Source organism: Cibotium barometz, chromosome 12 (assembly GCF_041138505.1).
Source record: "Cibotium barometz isolate CiBa-2024 chromosome 12, ASM4113850v1, whole genome shotgun sequence".
Taxonomy (NCBI): Eukaryota; Viridiplantae; Streptophyta; class Polypodiopsida; order Cyatheales; family Cibotiaceae; genus Cibotium; species Cibotium barometz.
In genome coordinates, this window is record NC_141057.1 from 60,658,328 (window position 1) to 60,682,049 (window position 23,722).

The following is a 23,722-nucleotide window of genomic DNA, read 5'->3' on the forward strand; positions in this document are numbered from 1 at the left end:
GTCTCTGAATCTCTGAACATGGTGAACCTGTCATAAGCTGTGCCCTGGAGAAGGGTGCTGATCTTCTGCAGTGCCGAGTTGAGAGACTCTCCCAGCCTGAAAGTGTGGACTCCCAAATCTTCACGACTCTTCTGGCGGTCTTTGGGTTCTGGACTAAGTAGTCAGGGATGGAGACACTCTGGTGACACTGGTGTCTCCATGTGTCCTCGAGAAGGACAACTAGTGAATGATCTGACATCGTGGTGCCTGCGAGAATACCAATCAAACGATCTCTGCACACCCATGAATCCACATAAAATTTGTCAATGCGCAAGAGGTACGGTCCCTATATCCTCTAGTCTAATCTGGAGAAGCGAAGGCTCTCCAATGTGCAGCAAAACTCTGGTAAGTGCCATAGATCCTGGCCCCTCAGGGAGAGGACCAGCTTCTCCTAGGCCGTGTACTCACTCCCTGTGATACTATCCAGACCTCTTCCCTTCCTGTCCTCCGGGTCCTCTAGCATGTTAAAGTCTCCACCTCTGCACCAAAAATCCGCCTGGGGAAGTGCGTGCCTCAGGTGGGCCCAGAACACATTCCACCCGCTACCCTATTGGCAGCATAAATGGTGAGGAAACCCACTTGGTCTTCCCCAACTATGACTATGTTCCATTGCATTCCCCCCCAAACAATGGTGACTGAATCCAATCAAGATCTTCCTGCATTTGTGGGTTTGCCTTGCCGAGAGGTGATGTTCGTGCAGGAACAAGAGATCTAACTATGTCTCCTACGCAAGCTCTCTGAAGCTCCTGGTGGAGAAGTACCCCTCTTCTGCAACGGAAGTGGGTGCCCCCCATCTTGTGACCATTCCAAGAGACGATCTGCATAACTAAGGATGGGAGGAGTGAGACCTACTCAAGACACCCTCACCACGGAGGGTCTTTGGTGTCGGTTTGGAGGGGGGCAGATCACAATCTGATCGGGGCTGGTCTGGCCATGTGGTATGCCTGCTCTGTGCTCCATCCGTCGCAAGAGTAAATGAAAGAAGGGTCTCAAAGGGACAGTGATTGCTATGTGGAGGAACACATACAATATCATCTCCAAGCTCAGGGCATCAATGTCTCCATCTTGATATCAGAGGTAGGAGCCTACTAGCTTTGTTCGGGGCAGGGCCAATTAGTGGGTGACCATGTTGACAAGACGGCTATCTGCCAAATGTTGATCTACGGAGACCGCTTGAGAGTGGCTGGGGGAGGAGGGTGACTCACAATCCCACTCCCTGTTGGGAGTGACGCTGAGGGGAAAAGAGAGTTGATGGCGGAGGAGGCCGATTCGCAATCTCACTCCCTGTCAGGAGTGACGATGCTGAGGGGGAAAGAGAGGACCACCATGCCACTGCCCTGGTTGTGATGGAAGACTACGCAAATGTGGAGAGGCGTCGCTATGTCCGGGAACTCTCCAGCCTCAACCAGAAGGCATCTGAGGAGACCATAGTCCATAGGCGCTTCCATGGTGGGTGGATTGGGGGGGGGGTGCTGTCATTGGGGATGTTGCAATAATCATCTCCAGAGCATCTGTAAGCTGAAGTATCTGTTGCCTTACTGGGCTGGGTTGTTGACTCTGCTGGGGGTCAGGTGTGGAAGGGGGATGCTAGGAATGGACAGGGGAGGCTGTGGGAGGGGGGGAAGAAACAGAGGGGGAGCAGAGGAAGGAGGCCTTTGAAGGGGGGGTGGGGGTGGGATCTGGAAAATCGAAAGACGAGCCAAAATCTATTGGACAATGCGCTGGTTGCCATGCGCCCATCTCCTTGTCAATCTCCTGGAACTAAATGCTCATAATGTTGGTAGTGGGCACTGTTACCTCGGGGGGCCACATGCATGGCGATCTGGCTGGCTGCATGCCTGGTGAGGTGGGCGGCGAACTGTCTGGCAATGGCTAGTGCCCTCCTCCTGCAAAGGCTGGGAGGGAGGCTGAGCCATGGGGGCTGGCTGATCAGGAACCTCAGCCTTGGACTGAGGCCCTGCATTCCCTGCTCTTGCCGGTGGTGCCTTCAGAGGCTCCCTACAATCTTGCAAACCAATGAAGAGGCCGCTAGGGACGACACTGTCAAAGCTAAGAGCTGGAGATCCCATAGTCACATGGGAGGGCAAAAATTGAGAATGGCCATTCCCTGTGACTATAGAGTGACATGGGACAGGAATGGGAATGGGAAGATGCTGCCGAGTCTAAAAATGCCCATTCCCTGTGACTATAGGAGATCTGCCTGTGAAAATAGGCAAGCAACGGCGGCCTCGGCCAGGGATGGCAGAGTGGCTGCCATGGAGTCCTCGTGGAAGGTGAAGACCAGAAGTGCATACTGTTGCTGATGAACAACCCCCCGGAAACTAAACACCTGCACGGAGAATGATGGGTGGTGGAAGAGGGAGGGCTAGAGAGGAGTGGGGAGTGCGGCAGAGATGCAAAAGGGGGACACAAAAAACAAAAACAACACGGAGTGGCGAAGGGGTGGGCTGCAGCACTGGCAGAAGGGCAGGGGCGGCATCTGAAAGAGGGAGCGGCAGGATAAAAGGGGAAGCCACCTAGCACGAGGGAGGGGCTGCAGGAGGGTGGGGGGTTGCAGAGGGCTAGGCGATGTGGGGTGCAAGAAAGGGGCTATACCTGAATAACAAATAGATGCAGGGTAGCCCTTACCCAGAAACTTTCCACGTCTTTAGCATGTTGCAAAGTTTTAAATTTATTTATTGGCTTGACCCCGAGTTCTATTTTAAGTTTGGTTGTGTCTGCTATTATAGGTATATGCTAGGCAATCTAAAGTGTGTATGTGAGGCCTTCTATGGAATAACCACTTGAATGCAGGTTCGTGGATTCTTACTTAATTTTGGTGTGTATTATGCAACAAGGTCTTCTCTTGGGCTCGCTTTTACATGGAGGTAAGAACCTCAAACTTAGCTTTTACTCACCGAAATAGTTTTCTTATTGGACCAGTGACAGTACTGTTCTAAATTGAAGGCAATGATTGTATTTGCAGTCCTCCTATAGTGTTTATCACATTTTTTGTGACGCTATTTGCGACTGTGATTGCCATCACAAAAGATCTTCCAGATGTCGAGGGAGATCGGAAGTGAGTGCTCTCATGTAACCCTAGGTTTGTTTTCAGTCGTTTAGTCATATGAGATCATTTTTCTCAATTTTATTCAGACCACTTGCTTCTTTGGGAATCCTTTGCAACAAACTCTTTCTAGTAATGTTGGATTTGTGATTTACGAGTAGGAGTAGTACAGAAGGAAAACCTAAAACAAGCATATGCCTGAGAGACATGTACTGTAGGCACTGAATAGCTCCTGGCCAAGAAGGTTTGAAGATGACAGAATATTTTCTGGGGCCACAGTATATAAATTCCCTGCTTCAAAGAGCAGAACCAATTCTTCTGGTATGTTGGACTTACGATTTGCGAGTACAAGTAATACAGAGCGGAAACCTAAAACAAGCATATTGCTTGAGAGATGTACTGTGGGCAATGAATACCTCCTGCACCAAGAAGATTTGAAGATGGCAAAACATTTTCCAGAGCCACACAATAAAAATAACCTGCTCAAAAGAACAGAACTCACCAGTTTAAAGGGATTAGATGCATTGACACTTTTGTTGTAGGTCTGTGCTTGAGTCCCCGTGTAATAGTGCCTATTGGCAATTCACTATGAAAAAGATCACGACCAAACTTCACTGAGATTTTGGGAGCCATTATGGGTGGGAGCCTCGTAACTCCTCATTACCCACGGTCATGGAATTACACTTCCATGATCCCTGGTTTCAGGAAAGATTCAGCAGATTCAAACACATCAGCCACCTCAACATATTTTGAAGTGCTGACTTGTGAGACTGCCAACAGTCTACTTGCTGATGACAGTAGTGAATGGGAGTGGACACTGTCAGCCATTTCCTTCAGAAAATGGTTCTCCCCTAATAGAGCTCGCCATTCTTTGAAAGGGAAGTTTCCTGGCGGTTATCCTCTAATCCAGGTGAGCCAGGAAAGGGAATGGTCTCCTGTGTGAGGTTAACACCTTCTTTATGACGAAATTTCAGGCTCTCTGTAGCCTTTTTTTTTTTGCAAGAAGAAGCTGTTGGTACATCTTTTTGTGAAAAACCTCTCAAGCTGAATTCAGACATATATTGAAGGCTTATTGCATGAGTCACCAATAAGCTGGGTTAATTGTGTGATGGCTTATTTCTCATGGAGAAGTTTACTGACAACCTCCACCAAGATTGGAGATGCACAGCTCAATTCTATCTGCAAGAGAGAACAAAAGATTTCTTGTTATAAGATTCGGAGTCATGGTTCTTGCTACACGTAATACGAAGCATCTTGAAAGTTGTATTTCAGTCAAATAATTATACAAACCTTAGGAACACGAAGCATGAGCTGGAGCTCTTGAGTGTGAAGCTGTTCCCCTCCCCCATGCCTGCACACTGCTTGCTATCTGCAGTAGTGCACGCTGGCTCCCACCTTCCCCCCCCCCCCCACTTTATCCTCCTCACTGCCCTGCCTTCCACCTCCTCTTTGCACACCTCTAGCATGAATAAACTTGGGAAACCCTAATTACAGAATTTAGCAGGTCAATTGTTTCTTAGCATAAATAGGGGTTCAATTATTTTGTCCCTAGAGTACCCACGGAGGCATGACAGGCATGCAAGCTCCAGGATTCCAGACAGCCTCATTCAGGACCCCGAGATCTATAGCCGGATTGAGCAGATATGGGTGGGACTGGACTTTTCCTCAGGCTCTGCAGCGCGCACTTTGAATGGTGGCCTCGGGGAGTGTTTTCATACATGAGGCAGCCCATAGTAGATTGGAGGGATTTCGGGAGTAGGATAGGAGTCTGAAGAAGGGCCTAGCCTCATTACAATGCCCTAATGAGAGTTTCCCAGACAGCCCGTGGACAGAGAGTCAGCTTGGTGCCGCCCGCACAGAGATTCGGTCCGTTGAGGAGAGAAGGGTGGATTACAGATACCATGCCAGGGCTTCATTCTAGACCCATGACGGTGATAGAGTTATAGGAGATTTCTTTGAGATAGCTGGCCCCCACCGGAGGAGAGACGGTATTCACAGGCCGCGTGGCCAGGATGGAGCTATTGTTTCTGATCCCCCCCATGTGATAGCCATTGCCACGGATTTCTTCCGATCTCTTCTCACTAGTGTCCCATTATCCCCCTAGCTGATGGACACGCACGAGAGGGTTTGGCGGCACATGAGAGAGGTGGTTCATCCCTCCCTTCTGTCTTTCTTATTGACCCCTTTCACTTCAGAGGAGTTGGCGGAGGCAGTGACTACACTACTTAGGGAAAAATGCCGGAGGACGGATGAGAGCTTCATGTCTCTTTCTTTCTTCGCCATTGGGACCTCATGGAAGGTGGCCTTCGCACTGCCTTCAATGAGATTATGCTCACAGGTGCCATGCCAGAGAGGCTCTCAAAGGGCTTGATACACTTGATTCCCAAGGAGGGCGGTGATAGATTGGAGATCCGACAGTGGAGACCCATCACTCTCCTAGGGATAACCTATAAGATCTTGGCAAAGGCCATCAGCAGGAGGCTTTAGCCCTTTCTCCAAGACTTGATCCACGACACTCAGACTAGCTTTGTTTAGGATTGGAGCATTCTGGACAACATCTTTACCTTTTGGGAGGCGACAACTTTGGCCAGGATGCGGTGGAAGGACCTCATTGTGCTACTCCTAGACTTTGAGAAAGCTTATGATAGGGTGGATTGGAGCTTTCTGGAGGGCACAATGAGCAGGATGGGATTCCCCATGGAGTGGATTCGTGGAGTCTCAGGACTTTAATTAGCATCACACAGCCAGGTTCTGAGTCAGGGAGGCCGAGGCGACAGATTCCCCCTTTCTCGCTCGGTTTGACAGGGTTGTCTTCTGGCACTGTACCTCTTGCTAATCGTCGCCAAGGCCATGGGTAGCTTTCTCTCTGCCCAAGAAACTGGGCTTTAGGGATTGCGTCTTCCTCTTTGCACACAGGAGGAGCTCCTAGACTCAGAGTTTGTAGACAACACAACAGCTTTCCTTGCAAGAGATGTTGGGAATCGAGAGATCCGCGGAGGCGATGGAGTATTTCTTCCGCGCATCTGGAGCATTGATTAATGGGCACAAGTCGTGTGGTTTTTTGGTAGGGTCAGCACCCACCCTCCCAAGAAAGGAGGAGGCTTTGTTTACAGCTTTTGTACTTACTTCGTGGGGGTCCCATGGGCCGTTTTTCGGCCTCTTGAGGACGATAATATCTTCTTCTTCTTCTTCTTCTTCTTCTTCTTCTTCTTCTTCTCTCTCCTTGTATTAGCGAGTAGATGGCGAGGTTTAGAGCACCCACAGATACTTATGTTCTCACATATGATTCATAGTAACACCTCGACGCTACATGAGATAGTTTGGCGGAGTTTGCGTCTTCGCCCTTGCTAGTGGAGGCACTCTTTCAGACAGTGACATTTATTCAGCAGGTTGGGCACATGTCCCCAGATAGATTACCGAGACAGGCCCTAGAGTCATTAGAGCGAGTAGCAGCATCATCAGGGCGATAGTCATGGTATGCAGAGGATTTACAGTGGTTTTCACTACATGGGATGAGTATGGACAAGCTCCCTCCGTTTCAGTATATGATCAAGACCATCCGACCATGAGAATCTTGTGTGTGGAGAGGAACCGATTGATACGTCAAGATTTGTTACAGCTATACACACGCCAACAGCCTCTTCCTGTGAAGAGGCAGGACTATTACGATCATTTCTTACAATTCATAGAGGATGGGTTTGTGTAGATACCGGGGTACATGGATGTGTATATGTCTCATGCAATGCGCACTACTATTGGACAGCTTCAGGTATCTTCACACCCTCTAGAGATAGAGGCAGGGAGAGCTACAGGAGCCTCAAGGGAGACATGTATCTGCAAATTGTGCCACATAGAGGTGGAGACAGAGGAGCATTATGTTTGCCATTGCCCAGTATACTATGAGATTCGGGAAACCAGTGTCTCTTCAGGGAGGGATTAGGTCCACTCAGCTGAGTTATGCAGTTTCATGATCAGAGATGCTTGGGGGGATTTTTGATGGAGTTACGATGTCATAGAGAGCGGCTATTACAGCAGCTCCCACAACAGAGGGATACTACATCTCAGACACGGATCACTACCTTCTCCCAGCCACTCAGTGGTGGGACATCCTCCACAGCTCCTTGGTCCAAACCCGGGTCACTTGAAGACGCACTATCTCTACATCTACTAGTAGAGGAGTGACATCAGCCCGAGCGAGAGCTACAATCTAGTAGACGCCCCCGCCCACCTGGCCCTCGTCCCCCAGGTCTCTACCAGACACAGATTGATGAGATCTTGAGGAGACAGCACAGAGAGGAAAGACCCTAGATTGATCTAGCACAGATTGGGAGATATCTTGTCCCTAACCCGATGTATGACATCCTACACCCAGTCATTGGCAGCGGTTGGAGCTAGATGCTTTATTGGATGTATTTACCCCCCCTCCCTCCCACCAACCCACCCCACAGTAGTTAACCAAAGCCCTGTATGTGATTTATCTCCACATTATAGAGTACTTTGTACTTTTTTTTTCTTTTGTATCCATTTGATGTCCATTGAGACATGATGATGATGTACACAAGTTTTGTTTCACAGGCTGTTTTTTGGCCTTTAGAAGACGTTAATAAAATCTCTTTTTTTTTTTTTCGTGAAATGGTGTTTTATATTATATGTAAAAATGTACATCAGCCACATGGCTCACACAGAACCTATGGCCCGAAAAAACCCTCCACAGAAGATCCTCTAAAGGATCATGACCATGCAAACCTGTACACTAATAAGAAAGCCTCCTAGCCAAATAAACATCCCAGATAAAAGCATCAAAGATGAGCCAGCCGAGCCGCTGTAGACCATAACGAAATAACATCTACATCTAGTAGCTGAGCTGAGAGAAGAGAAGAAAACTGCCAAAGCAGCAAACCGCGGATACATAGAATGTGCCCATGTATTCCAGACAAGGAATCAAAGATGAACCCATTCCGTGTAGTCCAAATATGCCAAAGTCCTGTCCATCTAAGGAAATGGAATATCACAAGGTGACTGTCCGAAGTAATGACTTGAGGACAAATCCCAAATATCCACTGATGAGCCGAAACAGCAGACCTCTCGACTGCCTCCCAAACGCGAGAGACAAAAGACCAAATCTGACGGGCCACTAGACAACTCATGAACAGATGCATAACTGTTTCAGTGCATGTCGTGCAGAAGAAGCAAGAGGCCAATGTAACTTTACGACGGCTGAGCTGATCCTGTGTATTTAACCCTCCCACCAACATCCTCCAAATGAAAACCTTACCTTGGTAAGGGAGTTTAGACTGCCAACCACGCATAAGAGTTTTCTGCCACCATGATTTAGACTTGTGCAATCCCCACACCTTATTGGCCTTGGCTGAAACCCAATCTTTCTTTGATACGAGCTTATGATAGACCTGGTTAGCTGAAAGTGATATCAAGTCACCAGATTTACATAGTGCCCAATCAAGCCAAGGCTGATCTGCAGATGGCTGAGGCAATGGAGTAAAAGGCTCAACTGCATGCATGATGTCAACCCATAGTGGCTGAAATGTCCGAGGAACCCTAAAGTGCTGCCGAATACGACGAAACGAATATGGCCTGTCACGACCAGGTATCACAGCATCTCGGATTCTAACCAAGCCTAACCTGACCATGCGGTTGAGTCGTATGCGTGAAGCGTCTCTGTCTGGCCAAACAATGACACGCGACTCCACAAATGTTTCGAACTGCAAAGAGTTCAAAAGTAGTCTTTCATGACCAGGATCCCACCGAGCCAATAGTAGAACTTCATGCCAAGAAAGGAGAATATGTGATAAAATGTGAGATGAGCGAATACGGACAGGATGAGCCGCATTCACAATGTCCCACCATGAAGCCTGCACACGTGTCTGTCCATGTGACAATCCCTCCAACTCAATCAAGTCACGAGCCATGAATACCCAAGGTTGCTCCTGCAAACACATATCCTGAAAAAGCGCCCACCTACGCGCCACCATATGCAAGCAGTCATCCAGTAAAGCAGCCCCACCCATTCTTTTGGGTGTCGTATTGTGATTCTAAGCTATCCATGTTTGACTCATAATATTTCCTTGCCTCTTCCAGAGCATAAACCGAATGGGAGTAACCAAACGGAGAAGAGATTTGTGCATCCAAGGTAGCAAAGGCAAAAAATAGGAAATCATGCTAAGCATAATAACCTGAGCTACCTTAACCCTCACGTGCATAGGCCACCCTTGAGCTTTCCAATACACGAATTTATCCGAGATCCGAGCGGAAATCCAAGCAAGAAGCGCTTGGGGGTCCACATCCACACCCACCGGATACCCAAGATGATGAACAATGTCTCCTATATGCACCACACGGCCTTGCCACCCTAATGCCTCAAGATCAAATTCCGTGCATACAATGAGGGTTGATTTTGTTGAATTTATTTTCAGCCCAGAAGCCAATGCAAAATTATTCCAAGCTTCCATTGCTCGATCTATATTGGCTTTTTCGGCCCTGAGAAACATAAAAGTGTCATCTGCAAGGGCTTGAGCAACCAATTGCTTGCCATGAGGAAGATGCAAACCAACCACTTCACCATGCGATGCCATAGCATCTAGGCGAGATAACATAGGATGAGTGGCAATGGCAAAGAAAAGAGGGCTAAGAGGACAGCCCTGCCGGAGAGAACGGGTGAGAGAAATACCATCCGAAAGTCCTCCATTGAGCATAATCCGCGTGATAGAGCCAGAGCCAAGTAAATGCACCAAATTAGCCATTTTGAGACCAAAGCCCATGGCTGTCATTAACTGAGAAAGGAAAGACCAGCTGACATGATCAAAAGCTTTTTCAAGATCCAACTGCACCATCACAATCTCTTGCTTCTTTGCCTTGGCATAATCCACTCCAATTTGAACATTAAGAATATTATGCAAAATATTCTTGCCATGCACAAATCCATATTGATATGGATGAATAAGAGTAGGAAGCACCTTCTGCAAGCGATTGGCAAAAATCTTTGTAAAGATTTTATACATGATACCCATAAGTGAGATTGGGCGCCATTGAGCCAAAGAAGTAGGCGAAGGGACCTTGGGCAACAAACGAAGTATGCCCAACTTCCAATCGGCAGGCATATATCCCTCATCCCAAATCCTTTGACAAATAAGCGTCAAAGGCTCTGCAAGCTGATCAGCATATTTTCGGAAAAACTCATTTGTCAAACCATCCCAACCAGGGCTCTTTCCCATGGGAAGTTTGGAGAGAACAGCTTCCACTTCCCCTTGAGAAACAGGAGCATCAAGCTGAACCGCCACATCAGGGTCAACTTGATATCGTACTTCAGCAAACAATGACTCCCTTGCAGCCAGGACAGCCGGCGAGACATCCTCTCGAGGGGCAAGCAAATCTTCATAAAACCTGATGCAATGCTGAATAACCTCAGAAGGTTGAGTAACAAGGTTGCCTTGGGCATCCATCAGCCTAACAATATTCTCACGCATATGTTTTTGATGCAACTTATCATAGAAGCGATGAGATTGACAGTTAGCATCCCGCAAAGCATCAAGACGTGCAAGTAGTTTAAAGCGAACATATTGTGCTTCCTGCACCCTAGATAGCTCCTTTTTCAGCCATTCTATGGCATCCACAACTTCAGCATCCATAGAGTCAGTAAACATGAACGCCTGCAAGCCCTTTAAAAGCGACTCAAGAAGAGCCACATGCTGTTTTTGTATAGATGCATTAGCAAGACCATAATGCCGCGCCAATTTCCGAGTGTTGGTAAGGAACACTGGCCAAGCATGATAATCAGCCATGGACACTCTTGTGGAGAAATGTTGTATCAACTGACGCATATAAACATCAAAAACTTCATGCTCCAAAAAAGTGTGATTTAAGCGCAAAGGCAATCGTCCCAACAAGCCTTTATATGCATCCACAGGATGATAGACCATTTCAAACACAAGCGGCCAATGATCCGACAAAACCTGTTGCTGATCAACCATCATAGTAAGAACCTCTGGCAAAAAGAGATCTTGATGTAAAATATACATCCTATCCAATCTAGCATAAGTGTCCCGAAACTGTTGTGAGGCATAAGTGTAACCCCTTTCATCTGGATGCAACCAAGACCACATGTCTTGTTTTAGCGACCTTGCTGCAAAAGCTTCCCACGCCATTCTCTCCGGGCCATCCATTACAGTTGTCACGGTACGAAAATACGATACCGTACGGGAATATTCGGTACGATATGAAATTTTGGGATACGGTACGATAAAATACGGTTTTTTTAATTTAAGAACACCTACAAACATAGACATTTTCAATTTGGAAGGGTAGAGTCTAGAGAAGTTGTTTCAAACCAAAATATCATTAAAAACAACTAAACAAGTTTGAAGTGACAAACAAAAGTACATAAAGTATAGAGGTGCGATGCGATCATGCGCGCTAGGCGCGAGTACAAAAAGAGAGGCTAGAGCCAAGGCCCAAGGAGAGACTAGACAAAGGCATCACTATCCGAGCTCTCGCTGAAATCATCCTCATGAGAAGAGGACACATCAGTGGCCTCGCCGAAGTCGCCATCGCTAAGAAGGTTTCCCTCATCATCGAACTCGGGCTCTCTAAGCTCATGTGAGAAGCCAAAGGGAGCATCCTCATCTGCAACAGCGAGTGTGGAGCTACCAGATCCATGCCGCACATAGGTATGCACTATGTCCCTGGGAGCACCACGAACCGTGCATCCACGGCTTCCTACTTGCACTCCTCTGCCACTACCTCCACATCCACGACGAGTGCGAGTAGGTCGTCGATCAAACGACTCGAGCTCTCGATAGATCTCTGCATAGATCCTCTCCTCCTCCTCATCTTGCACTTTGTTTACACTCTGAAGAGTGCCCCCTGTGAGCTTGAATGCGTCCACATTCACCTACATTGTACAATGATCAAGTGACAAGCAATGTATTAGAATTTGGTTCCAAATTTCAATAAACATTGAAGTTTGAAATTTGAATGCTTATAACTTATAACTTATAAGTTGTAACTTATACCTGTCTCGCCGATTCCATCTTTTGCATTGCGCGCAGCATGCGCAAGTTAGCGTGGCAATACACTAGCCGCTCTAACTGTTGCGTGCTCAAGCGATTACGTAACTTCGTGTGTACAAGTGAGTAGGAACTCCAGTTCCTCTCACATGCACCTGAAGAGCAATCCTGAGCTAGGATTCTCAAAGCCACCTTTTGGAGGCTTGAGAGAGCATGCCCAAATGTCTCCCACCAAAAGAGGGGCTTCACAAGGGATTCCCTCTTCCAACAGGTAGTAGATGCAAACGCGGCTCCTCCCCTTTGGTCATTGTAGCTTATGAGCTCCTCAAGGAACTTCCCATGGCGATCCTCCGGCAATGCTTTGGGCAAGTAAGCATCAAGTAGCTCCACGTTGGTGAAGAGGGCGGGTGATTTGTAAGCCGGATGCAATAAAGCGGCAAGACCATGGATAGGTCTTTGCATCCTCTTCCATCTCTTCTCCACAATGGCCAACATACCATCGCGCTTCTCCTCGTCGATGGAAGGAGAAACGCGTAACTCTGCTATGGCCTCTCTCATGAAGTGAACAAGAAGGCCCATGGTGGCTCCCTCCATGTCGGTCATCTGCAATACCCTATAGAAGGGCGTGACCGCAATGACAATAGTGCGGACCGACTGCCAAAACTCCTCCTTTAGGCAAAGCCGTTGCATGGCTTTGGCCTCCGCCGATTCTCGCTCATCCCACTCATTCCACATTGTGGAGACCACTGTTTGGCGAAGGGAGGATTTCACATCGTGGAGGCGCTCCAAGAGGAGCCACATGTAGGCAAAGCGTGTAGATGAAGGCTTCTTCAATTCCAACTTGCTATGTTCGCGGAACATGGCAAGCACCTTCACCTTTGTGGTGAAGAAGGTAACAATAGAGATAGCTTCGGTCATTACTTCCTTCATCCACACTAACTTGCCCATATCCTCCATGAGCAAGTCAATGCAATGGGAGGCACAAGGCGTCCATACTATGGAGGGATAGTCCTTCTCGAGCAACTTCCCCATCCGACGGCAATTTGAAGCGTTGTCGGTGATGACTTGCACCACGTTCTTCGATCCAACCTACATGTCACAATGCACATGAATGGATGCCCTGAGCGTATGCGGTATGAGACTTGAGTCATGACTCATGATATAGCCACATATGATCATATCACATATACTAAAGCCTAAACTTTAAAGACTTTAGTGCAATTTGAAAGTTGAAACTTACCTCCATGATGGCTTACTTGATATGGCGATATATGAATGCACCCGATGTTTTCCTCCCTGCCTTTCCGGAATCCACGCCCCGCACAAAGTATGTGCCAAGAGGGCAAGAGACAAGTATATTGATGATGCCTCTCTTCTTCCGGTCACTCCATCCGTCGGAGAAGATGCTACACCCATACTTGGACCATGCCGCCTGCACCGGATTGAGAGATCTATCGATTCTTTCCCTCTCGTCCACAAGCCTCTTTGTGCGCATGTCATGATAGGAGACGCCGGTCCATCCTTCACATGGGCCCACATTTGCAATGGCTTTCACCATTGACTTCCATTGATCTACCTTGAGCACATGGAATGAGAGATTGCACTCAATAATGGTGCGTGCAATCTCTATATCCGCTAGCCGTTGCCGTTCTCGGAGATGTGATAGAGAAGAAGAGAACCCCCCGGTGGCTTGGGCTAGAGTGGCTTGCCTCATGGGAGACTCGAGCCTTTGTCTCTTTGAGGAGGCGGAGGCGGCACCGATGGAGGCGGCGGGGGAGGATGTATCACAAGGCGGGGAAATGACCTCATCATCCGCCCTTGAGCTTCTACCACTATCATAGTGAGCACCCAATCCACCCTTGATCTTGTTGAAGATCTCATCGGATATAGCAAGGGGGACTTCCTTGCATGGCGCAACTTGCCCCCCCACCTTTCCAACATGTTGGAGAAGCCCAGTAACTCCACTTGTGTATTGTTTGCCACAATACTTACAAGTCCACCTATATGACTTGGACTTTCCATCGGCTTTCTCTACATGGATAGCATGCACATTGAAGGCTTCATTCTTCTCCCTTGTCATTGTAATAGAGAGAGAGAAGTTAGAAGATTCAAGAGATGGATAGGCTAGAGAGAGAGAGAGAGAGAGAGAGAGAGAGAGAGAGAGAGAGAGAGAGGCTTGAGAAAATGAGAGAGTGAGGCTTGAGTCTTGACTCTTGAGAGAGAAATGAAATGTTATATTAACGTCTTCAAAAGGCCATAATGACCTATGAGACCAAAAGTTACATCATGGTGGATCTGATACAATGTGTGGATAAAAAAACCCAGAAAATGAAAAATAAAGATGATACTACTGGCACCTAGAAAATGAAACTGGAACTGGAATATAGCGAGGGGGGGGTACGCTATGGAGGTGAGTGGAATATAGTGAGGGGATACAATATCATGTGGGACGGAGGGGTACACTATGGAGGTGCCTCCATCTCATAATATGTGCCGCATCGGACACTGGCGGATCTCCTCAATATCCTCTGTGGTCAGCACCCTGACTGGGTGTCCCGCATGCCTCGCAAGAATAATCCGAATCTGCCGCTGCAACCTCCGTCTATGCTGGGATGCCCCCCTCCGTAGTCATGGGCGTCTGGACCACCCATCAGTGTACCCCTGGTGTGGGCGGTATCCATGTCCTGCTGCTGCTGTGGTCCATCTGGCGCAGTGATGGCTGGACTAAAGAAATCTGTAATGTGCCTCTGAGTCTGGCTCTCTGTGCGCCTAAGCAGGCTATCTCTATGTCTCCGCAGCTCAAGCAAGAACAATCCCAAACACCTCTTGTCCTGGTACCCCATGACTCTGGAAAGTGGTCCAAAACCCTCTCTGAATAAACAGTGGAAACGACCACGTATCTCATAGTATGCAGTACAATGGCATATATAATGCAGCTCTGTCTGTGGCTCCCCATGGCATACTCGGCATATCCTGGCCTCAGCTGGTATACCTCTATATCGGCCAATCTCAATCTCAAGCTGGTGTGAGGATGTGCGAATCTGACCAATAGCACATCGTACTGCATGAGACAAGTGTACATCCATGTAACTGGGTCTGATCACAAAACCATGTGCTGTGAGCTGAAGAAAATGCTCTCTGTAGAAAGCCATCTTCGTGCCCAGCTCCTCAGTCGGCTGTATCCATGTCCTCCTAATGTCCAGCTGAACTAAATCCTGACGGATGAGTCTGGTAATCCCTGTCCGTGTGAGAGTGAGAGAGGGTGCCTCCAGAGAATACTGGAAGGGAGGCAATCTGTCCATGCTAAAACCATGTGCCTGGAACCAAGATGTCATCTGTCCGTACCAACAAGCCGTGTCTCCCTGTAAAGCTAACTTTCGGGAGGACTCTAGGGCGAGGCGTGCATATCTGTCTCGGGGGAGATCCCACAAGCCATGTATGTAGGAGACTGATCTCGAGAGCCTAAAGGCTTGAGAGAGAGAGAGGCTTGAGAGAGGGCCTATGGGGGAGAGAGTGGCTTGAAAGTTGAGAGTTGAGAGAGAGAGAGAGAGAGAGAGAGAGAGAGAGAGGGGCTTGATGGTCACTTGAGCAAGACTCAAGAGAGGGGGGGACTTGATGGTCACAACTCACTAGAGTAATGAGAGGCTAGAGCTTTGAGAGAAGCTTAGGGGGTGGGCATTTTATAAGGGCATGTAGCATGTCCAATGGGCCAAGCAAAGACATGGGCCACAAAGCATGCCCAAAACGGCCAGCAAACGGCTACAACAACGGGTAGAAACGGCTACAAAATTGCGCAGTCGGCGGCGGGGCAACGGCTAAAAACGGGCAGAATTTGCATATCGTACCGTACGATATCGTACGTACGAACTGGTTCGTACGCGTACGAGAAACAACCATGGGCGACGTGGCTTGCTCTCCGGAGACACACATATTAAAGTCTCCCATCACAAAGCCAGGATGAGAGATTGAAAGAGCACACAAGTCATTCCACAGCAAACGGCGTGCACGAGCATTATTTGGAGCATACACCCCTAATAACCATAAAGGCGTATCATCCCAAACAATCTGTATCACTAGAAATCTTCCATGAACATCTTGAATCACAAGAGAAGGCTGAAACTACGAACGAACAGCAAACATAACACCTGACTGCGAAGCAGGATGTCCGCTGTAGAAAACATGAAACCCCTTATATACATAGGCTTTGCCAGCCAACTTATGCTGCTTATGTTCAACTGCACACAAAACATCCCAACCATGATAAAAAGTTGTACGCCAAAGCCTGAATTGCTTTTGGCGCGAAGAAATACCCTTTACATTCCATTGCACAATTTTCATAAGCCTTCCCAGAAAAGGAATCAACAAGGCCGTGTACTAGGCCCAGGACAATCTGCCAAATCATGAACCTTTTGAAGCATTGCATTTTTGGACATGGTATTTGTGATCTCAGACTGCCCTTGGAGTTCTCGAGCACGTGCCAAAGGGTAATGACCATCCCATGGCGAGATGACCTCACCCTTCGAACCAAACATAAGAGGCAATTGTTGTTATGCTTCTTTTGTTAGGCGACTTCTAATAGGATAGCGTTCTACTCTATCCACCGCAAGAGCCCCTGAACCCTGAGAAAATTGACCTCCCGGCCTCTCAATCCTCGTCTGTTGCTAGGCACCTGAACCCAAAGGGCGACGAGCATATGTATGTAAGGGCCCCTGATGAGTATGCAAAGGCCCCTGCCAAACAGCATCTGAGAAATCCCCCCGCGGGGCAACAAATCGTGTCTTTTTACCACGTACTTCCACCCATGGCTGCTCAACCTCATTCTGAACATCCACATGTACATCCATGTGCTGGGCATCATGTAAAGGAGCATCATGCTCATCTTCCACGGGCAACTGCCCATCAACAATATTCTTGGTAGCAACAACTTGTTCTTTCTTAGGACATTCGGAGACAAAGTGGCCCATCTTACCACATTTGAAACAGTGGCCAGCAAATGTATCCCACCTCAATTCACACATTAAAGGTTGCAGCCCAGCCATATTGACACGCAAATGTGTCGGCCTAGGTCTCCCAGTATCCCATAACATGCATAGACGATTTCGGTTTCTAGATGTCATTCGAGGCACCACCAAGACATCACCGATACCTCGCATGAGATCTGGTAAAACACGCCAAAACATTGGTGGGAATTGTTTCACTTCAACCCAAATTGGGCAAGCCTGGCGCAACATATCTTGGTACTCTGCCGTAGGCTTCCACGGAACCACATGAACCAACTGCCCATCCAAAAAGAGTGGCACCTGCTCCAAGACTGCCCTACGGGCTTCTGAAGTGCGAAAAAGTATTTCATAAAAGCCTCTCGGACCATCATAAATCTCCTCAAGTACCTCAGGCGACACCAAGCGGCCCAACCATGCTCTAAGACAAGGCAACAACGGAATACGCCCAGTAAAGAAGAAGATAGCAGCACGATCATGAAAATATGCTAGCTGTTGTAGCAACAAAGGAGTCTCCATGCATACATCAGCCACACCATCATTATCTACTGCAGCCATTTGCACGCTATTTGCCTTCACATATTCTTGTAGAAGCTCACCAGTGATCTGCAGCAAACGTGCAAACTCCGGAGAAGGTACCTGAGAACTTTCCTCTGCATTCTCTCCAACATTCACCAGAGTGTAGCTTGCATCAACATCAAGCCTTTGACGTTTTTGTTGCTCCGAGGCATCTGAAGCATAACCCACATCCTTCTCGATCATCTCCTCAATAAGATCCATGTTAAGGCTATTGGTAGCCATGCCACCAACAGCAGCAGCCGGGTCATCCAAATCCATGTACAAAAGCAAAGAAAACCCTTTCTCTCAACCCTAATTCAGCACGTGAAAACCCTAATTCAGCACCTGCAAACCCTTAAATAGTTGCTTGAACCATTGCTGCACCCTTGAGAAAACCTGCAAACCTGATTTTTTTTTTTAAAAAAAAATCTTCTTCCACTGTTGCCTGAAACCCTAGAGGCGGAAACCCTTTGGGTAGCCTAATACTCTTCCAAGAAAGCAAGGCACTTAGCCATCCATCGTTGCTTGCCTTCGCTCTTTGTGCATCCTCTAAAATCCTTGCCCGCCGCTCGTGTCTTCACTGGCTACCCTGCTCGCGCCTACCTGCGCCCCAAGTTAGCTATCCGCACTGTTTTTGGTATTGCCAAGGGTACAAGAGCCGCCCTCTACGCTGCTTCTTGGGCTTTGCGCACAGAGAGTGACCGACCCGTGAGTCGTGACCCGTCACCCGAAGCCGACACGGCAGCAGCAGTTGTCGTCGATCTCTCTCTCCTAAGCGAGTCTCTCTCTCTCTCTCTCTCTCTCTCTCTCTCTCTCTCTCTCTCACTATATTGTATCCACTCACTGTACTCCACTCACCTCCATAGGGTACCCCCCCCCCCCTTTCACTATATTCACACCCTATAAGGGTTTCTGTTTACCTTCCAGTTCCAGTTTCATTTTCTAGGTGCCAGTAGTATCATCTTTATTTTTCATTTTCTGGTTTTTTATCCAGACATTGTATCAGATTCACCATGATGTAACTTTTTGGTCTCATAGGTCATTATGGCCTTTTGAAGACTTAATATAACATTTCATTTCATTTCATTTCTCTCTCTCTCGATATTTCTGATTTAGCTCTTCGTACTTTCATTGAGCATTGTACCTTGTACTTCTTTCCCTTAATCTGACTTTAGTATTTTCATGACAGATCTCAAATCTCAAGATTTGGAAAGTTAGATGAGTAACGAATCATGAAGTTTCATTTCTGCTTAGTATTTTGCAATGTATCTTAATTCTTATGTCAAGGATTCTAAATTCTGACATCTATAATGTGTAATGTGTATCTTGTAATGTATCTTATTTTGCAAGGATGTTTCCAAGTTCATTTCCTAGTTTTCTTCACTAAGTTTCAAGTAAAAGGCTATGATGTTTCCTACCCATTTCATTTTCCTATCTTCGAACCGTTTCCATTTCCAGAGAGTCAACCATTTTTGTTTCTGTTTCCGTTTTTGGTAACTATGCACACATGTCAGGGTAGCTTGGCTCACATTGTAGGGTGTTAACAGCTTTGCAAACTTGTGGTTAGAGATTTCCTCCAAAGCACTTAGCCTTGGAAGGTTTTTTTCTTATCTCAGATTTTGAATGTACACCCCGTGGTGGCAGAGACTGGCTACCGAGCACAAGGTTTTTGTTCACGGAGGCAGATATCAGGGCACCATCTTTCCCTTTTATTGTAGCCATTGTTCGAGAATGGAGAAGCATGAGACCATTCTTGTGACAGAGGCTTCCTAGGTCTTTGGATGAGGCTAATCAACAACCTATTATGTGGAACAAGTTCATCAGGGACGAAGCGGATCGGCCACTTGGTGCATCTCGTTATTACATGCAGTGGTCAGGATGGAAGAGATGTGCATATACAGTTCTTGCTTGGAAGATCTTTAAGAGTCTTCCGGTGGATCAGAGAGCAGCATCCATTCAGCATCATAGGGACTCTCGCATACATATTGATCAGATTGATGCAGCTATACCGCATGAGTGGCTCTCTCGGATCTTTTATGGAGCTTATCGTCCGAGATGGTTGGGAGATTTTTCTAGGATAGGCGTACCTTTGCAGGTCATTGCTCTCCCAGGCCAAGAGGCCATAGATTGCATCATCTATTCTATCACGTCTAGATGGAGATTGAGGAGATGTAGAACGGACGAGATCGTACCAGATATCAGGCTTAGTCTAGTGAGGATTGTTGGTCATTTGGGTAAGCACTGGTTCATTGATCCTTCACTCATGCATCTTGGTGTTTGTGGTTGTATGGTGGCAGTCCTATCAGATATCTTCATTGGGATCTAGGTGAGTGGGAGTGGATTGATGCCTCTGATCGAGTGAAAAGCCTTCCTTTTTTCAGTGTCACGGTCTGGAATGCCATGCTTCTCATCACTCGACAGATGCATAAGATCCCTACTCTCAGGCCTCGTTGGGAGAGTTATGACATCTCTCTAGGGCTACAACGTAGATATTGGCATAGGCTTTGGTATTCAAACAGAAGAAGCCAGATCTCTCATTTCTTTTGGTTATGTTTACATCGTGGTCTCCCCACCAATCAATGGAGGTCAACTTTCGACTGTAGCACCTACCTGCATGAGACGTGCAGCGAATTCTGAGACTATACAACATTGTTTATGGGGATGCAGCACTGCACAACGTATGTGGGGTTCTATAGCCCAACTTATAGACAAATTGAGTGGCCGCACCATGTATGTTACTTGGGGAGCAGTTGCTTGGCTTTCCCAGTCGGATCTGTAGCTTTTCTACGAGGGCAATAATACAGACATTGCTATTTTCATTTGTAGAGGTATTGCTCGGCATAGTTTGTTGCAGGATGTCCCTCACTCACATATTACACCCCCTAGACAAAGGATCGACACCAGTTGGGAGCTTGTTGCCACTATTATAGCATAGTAGATCTGGAGAGCTAGATGCACGAAGCTATTGAGGGTGTCCAGATTTTTGAGTCTCGGTGCATTAACACTATATGCGGATACTCTCATGGCTACTTGGGCTCGTATTTAGGCGTCCTCTCGTTCGGAGCAGACAAAGCGCGTTGTGTTTATGCGGGAGTAGAACCAAGGCATTTTCTTTTCCTCTAGTACCATAGGTCTTTCATGGCACCATGATGCTCCTCAGTGGTTCAGATCACCTTACATATTGGGGTGATTCTATTCTATTCCGGCTTATAGCCGTGATTGTTCTATGCCTATTCCGACTCAGTATTTTTTTCCGGTGTTCTATGCCTATTCTGACTTATAGTCTCTTTCCTGGGAAAAAAAAAACGGTGCTGTGAGAGGCCTTGAGATTGTCAGTGTCTTGTTGCTGCCGAAGTGCCCTCAACTTCAAATATCTGGATCCTATGGCCAAGCCATGCGATGTATGCAAAAAATGGGGTACCCAAGAGTCTCCTCCCTATCTGCAGGATCACACCAAGTCCACTCCCCCCAATGCCACTTGAGGGGCGTAACGGGCTTGCTCTCCCGTATCCATAAATGCCAAAGTCTCTCCCTCGCCACCTTGGTTGGTGATGGGTCAATGTGCCACTCCTGTGTATGGAATCCGATCACCTTCACCCTCTATAACGTGCATCCCCTGAAGTTCTCCAAGGGTTCCTCGACTCTCACTAATCTATGGTGAGATCCAATCGAAAATGTGAGCAAGCCGGATCTCTCACCCGCGCCATGAATTGCTAGGAGAATATCATGCTTGGTGAACACTCCCATAGCCACTACGAGGGAATAGGGTCAAAGATCAGGGTCTGCCACTCCGGGGGAATAGCAATCAGAGACGATGTCAAGGCTGAGTCTTTCCCTTCCCCAGATCCCAGTCACGCCCCTCTTCGGAGCGACTGGGAGGAGCTGTCTGAATCTAGCCCAATCTCCAAGGGACCTAGTAGGACCCATGCTCAAAGCTCCCTGGGATACATGAGGGTGAGCCCCTAACATGTGACCACTAGGGGGCACAAAGGAAATGAGAAACGGGTGACATTGAAAACGGAGTTTCCGATCCGATAGGCCCCGAAACGGAGTCTCCAGGTCACCTTGGCCCGAGCAAGCCTCCCATTGTTGCCAGCTCACAGAAAGTTGCAGATCAATGCAGGCTCATGAGAAGGCCCAACAAGAAGTAATGTACCACATGGTGGCAAGAAGAACCCGGTTCGCCACCACTACTCGGCCGGCTAAGGAAAGCCTCATTGAACTCCAATATAGAAGCTTCTTCTGAATGCTTAGAAGATGAGGGGCTAACTGCTGCTTTGGGGAGATATCGATGCCCACTTGGCATCCGAGATAACACAGAGAAGTGCCCTCAAGATCCACTAGAAAGCTGTACGCATATGCTCACTTATAATAGTGCTACGTGTGAACAGGGCTTAACCATGTGGTATTTCCCCTTGGATATCAAGTGTGGAACGGCACTTCACATCCTAGATGATGCACAGAAGTGCCCTCAAGATCCACTAGAAAGCTGTAGGCATATGCTCACTGATAGTAGTGCTACGTGTGAACATGGCTTAACCATGTGGTTCGCCACCACTACTCGGCTGGCTAAGGAAAGCCTCTTTGAACTCCAGTATAGAAGCTTCTTCCGAATGCTTAGAAGAAGAGGGGCTAACTGCTGCTTTGGGGAGATATCGATGCCCACTTGGCATTTGAGATAACGCACAGAAGTGCCCTTAGGATCCACTAGAAAGCTGTAGGCATATGCTCACTTATAAGTAGTGCCACGTGTGAACAGGGCTTAACCATGTGGTTTTTCCCCTTGGATATCAAGTGTGAAACGACACTCTATCAATATAACTTTTATACTTGTATATTATATGGATATGACTCACATGCAAGTGTTGACTTGCAATTGTGATCACCACACACTCTAGGTCTCTCTCTCTCTCTCTCTCTCTCTCTCTCTCTCTCTCTTTGTGTGAGCTTCCTGTTTCTGCAGCTAACCCTAATCTGCAGGAAACCCTAGTGTGTGCGAGTGTGTGAGTCCCAACATTTGGTATTAGAGCTTTCATGCTCCTGCACGCTTGCTGCACCTGCACACCACTAGGCTTCCATCGATGTTCAGGTCCGCCTGCCGGGGCTTCCGTCGTTGTTCAGGCCCGACCACCTAGGCTTTTGTCCCTGTTCAAATCGGTTCGACCGCCTCCTCAGCGCCGCCCGTCTGCTCGCCGTTAGTGTTCTGTTGACACCCGTCTCCTTCCAACAGCTACTCGCCATACGTCACCGACGACCATCTGCGTTCCGTGACGTTGTCGACCTTCCGGGTTCCGGCTCTGGCCTATTGACGCAAGCTTTGACCGGACTGCTAGTTGCCCTCGCTGCCGTCTGCCAAATCCCGTTCATGCCGGCTCCGACCTCACCACACTAGCTCGCCATTGCCATCTCTTGCCCACCTGGTCCTTGCCAGTGTTGTCGTTGCCAGCTTGCCTGCTGCTCTCTAGTGACCTCGTCTCCAGCACCACCTACAACCCGCTTGCAGCCAAAAGTCACCGTACGGGCACCTACCCACGGCACCTGCTCTATAGTGTGCCTCCACATCTACAAGCCCATGCCCACGGGGCCTCGTCAACATGGTGCGTCCACGTGTACCTGCCCGCCTCCTGTGTACCAGCTGTGCAAGTAAATACATTTGCTTTTGCAAGTATCACAACATTCAGACATTTGCAGGTACGCAAATTTGGGGGTTTGGCAAAATTCCCCTTTTGCATGGAAAATTAGGGACTGTTAGAAACCACCATCTGCAGATTTCTCAATTTGATGCCAAATTGGAAAAATTGGACATTCTGCTTTGCTTGGAATTTGGGGGTTTTTCAAATTGAGTTCAAAATCAAGAAATTGAGCCTCCTTCAGCTGCAAAAATTTGGGACTTTTGTAAAAATCGCGCAATTAACTACACATTGAAGAAATTCCAGTGCATAAAAATTGGGGCTTTTCAGTTCGGAGTATGTAACAGGGGACTACAGCAACGATTTGTCACATATGCATATACATTGAGTGTACTTGGACAATTTGGTGCAGGTTTATACTTGCTTGAGGTT

At 47.6% G+C, this 23,722-nt stretch overlaps 1 protein-coding gene across 1 annotated transcript in view; it reads left to right on the plus strand.

Moving 5' to 3' along the window:
* The first annotated feature begins 2,714 nt into the window (after positions 1–2,714).
* LOC147633641 (homogentisate prenyltransferase) overlaps positions 2,715–23,722 on the plus strand; it is a 66,515-nt gene continuing 45,507 nt past the window's right edge. Inside the window, exons 1-2 of the mRNA XM_086806787.1 lie at positions 2,715–2,906; positions 3,005–3,097. Of these exons, the coding sequence (XP_086662913.1) occupies positions 2,827–2,906; positions 3,005–3,097 (173 nt within the window). The 5' untranslated portion in view covers positions 2,715–2,826. The remainder of the gene's footprint in view (positions 2,907–3,004; positions 3,098–23,722) is intronic.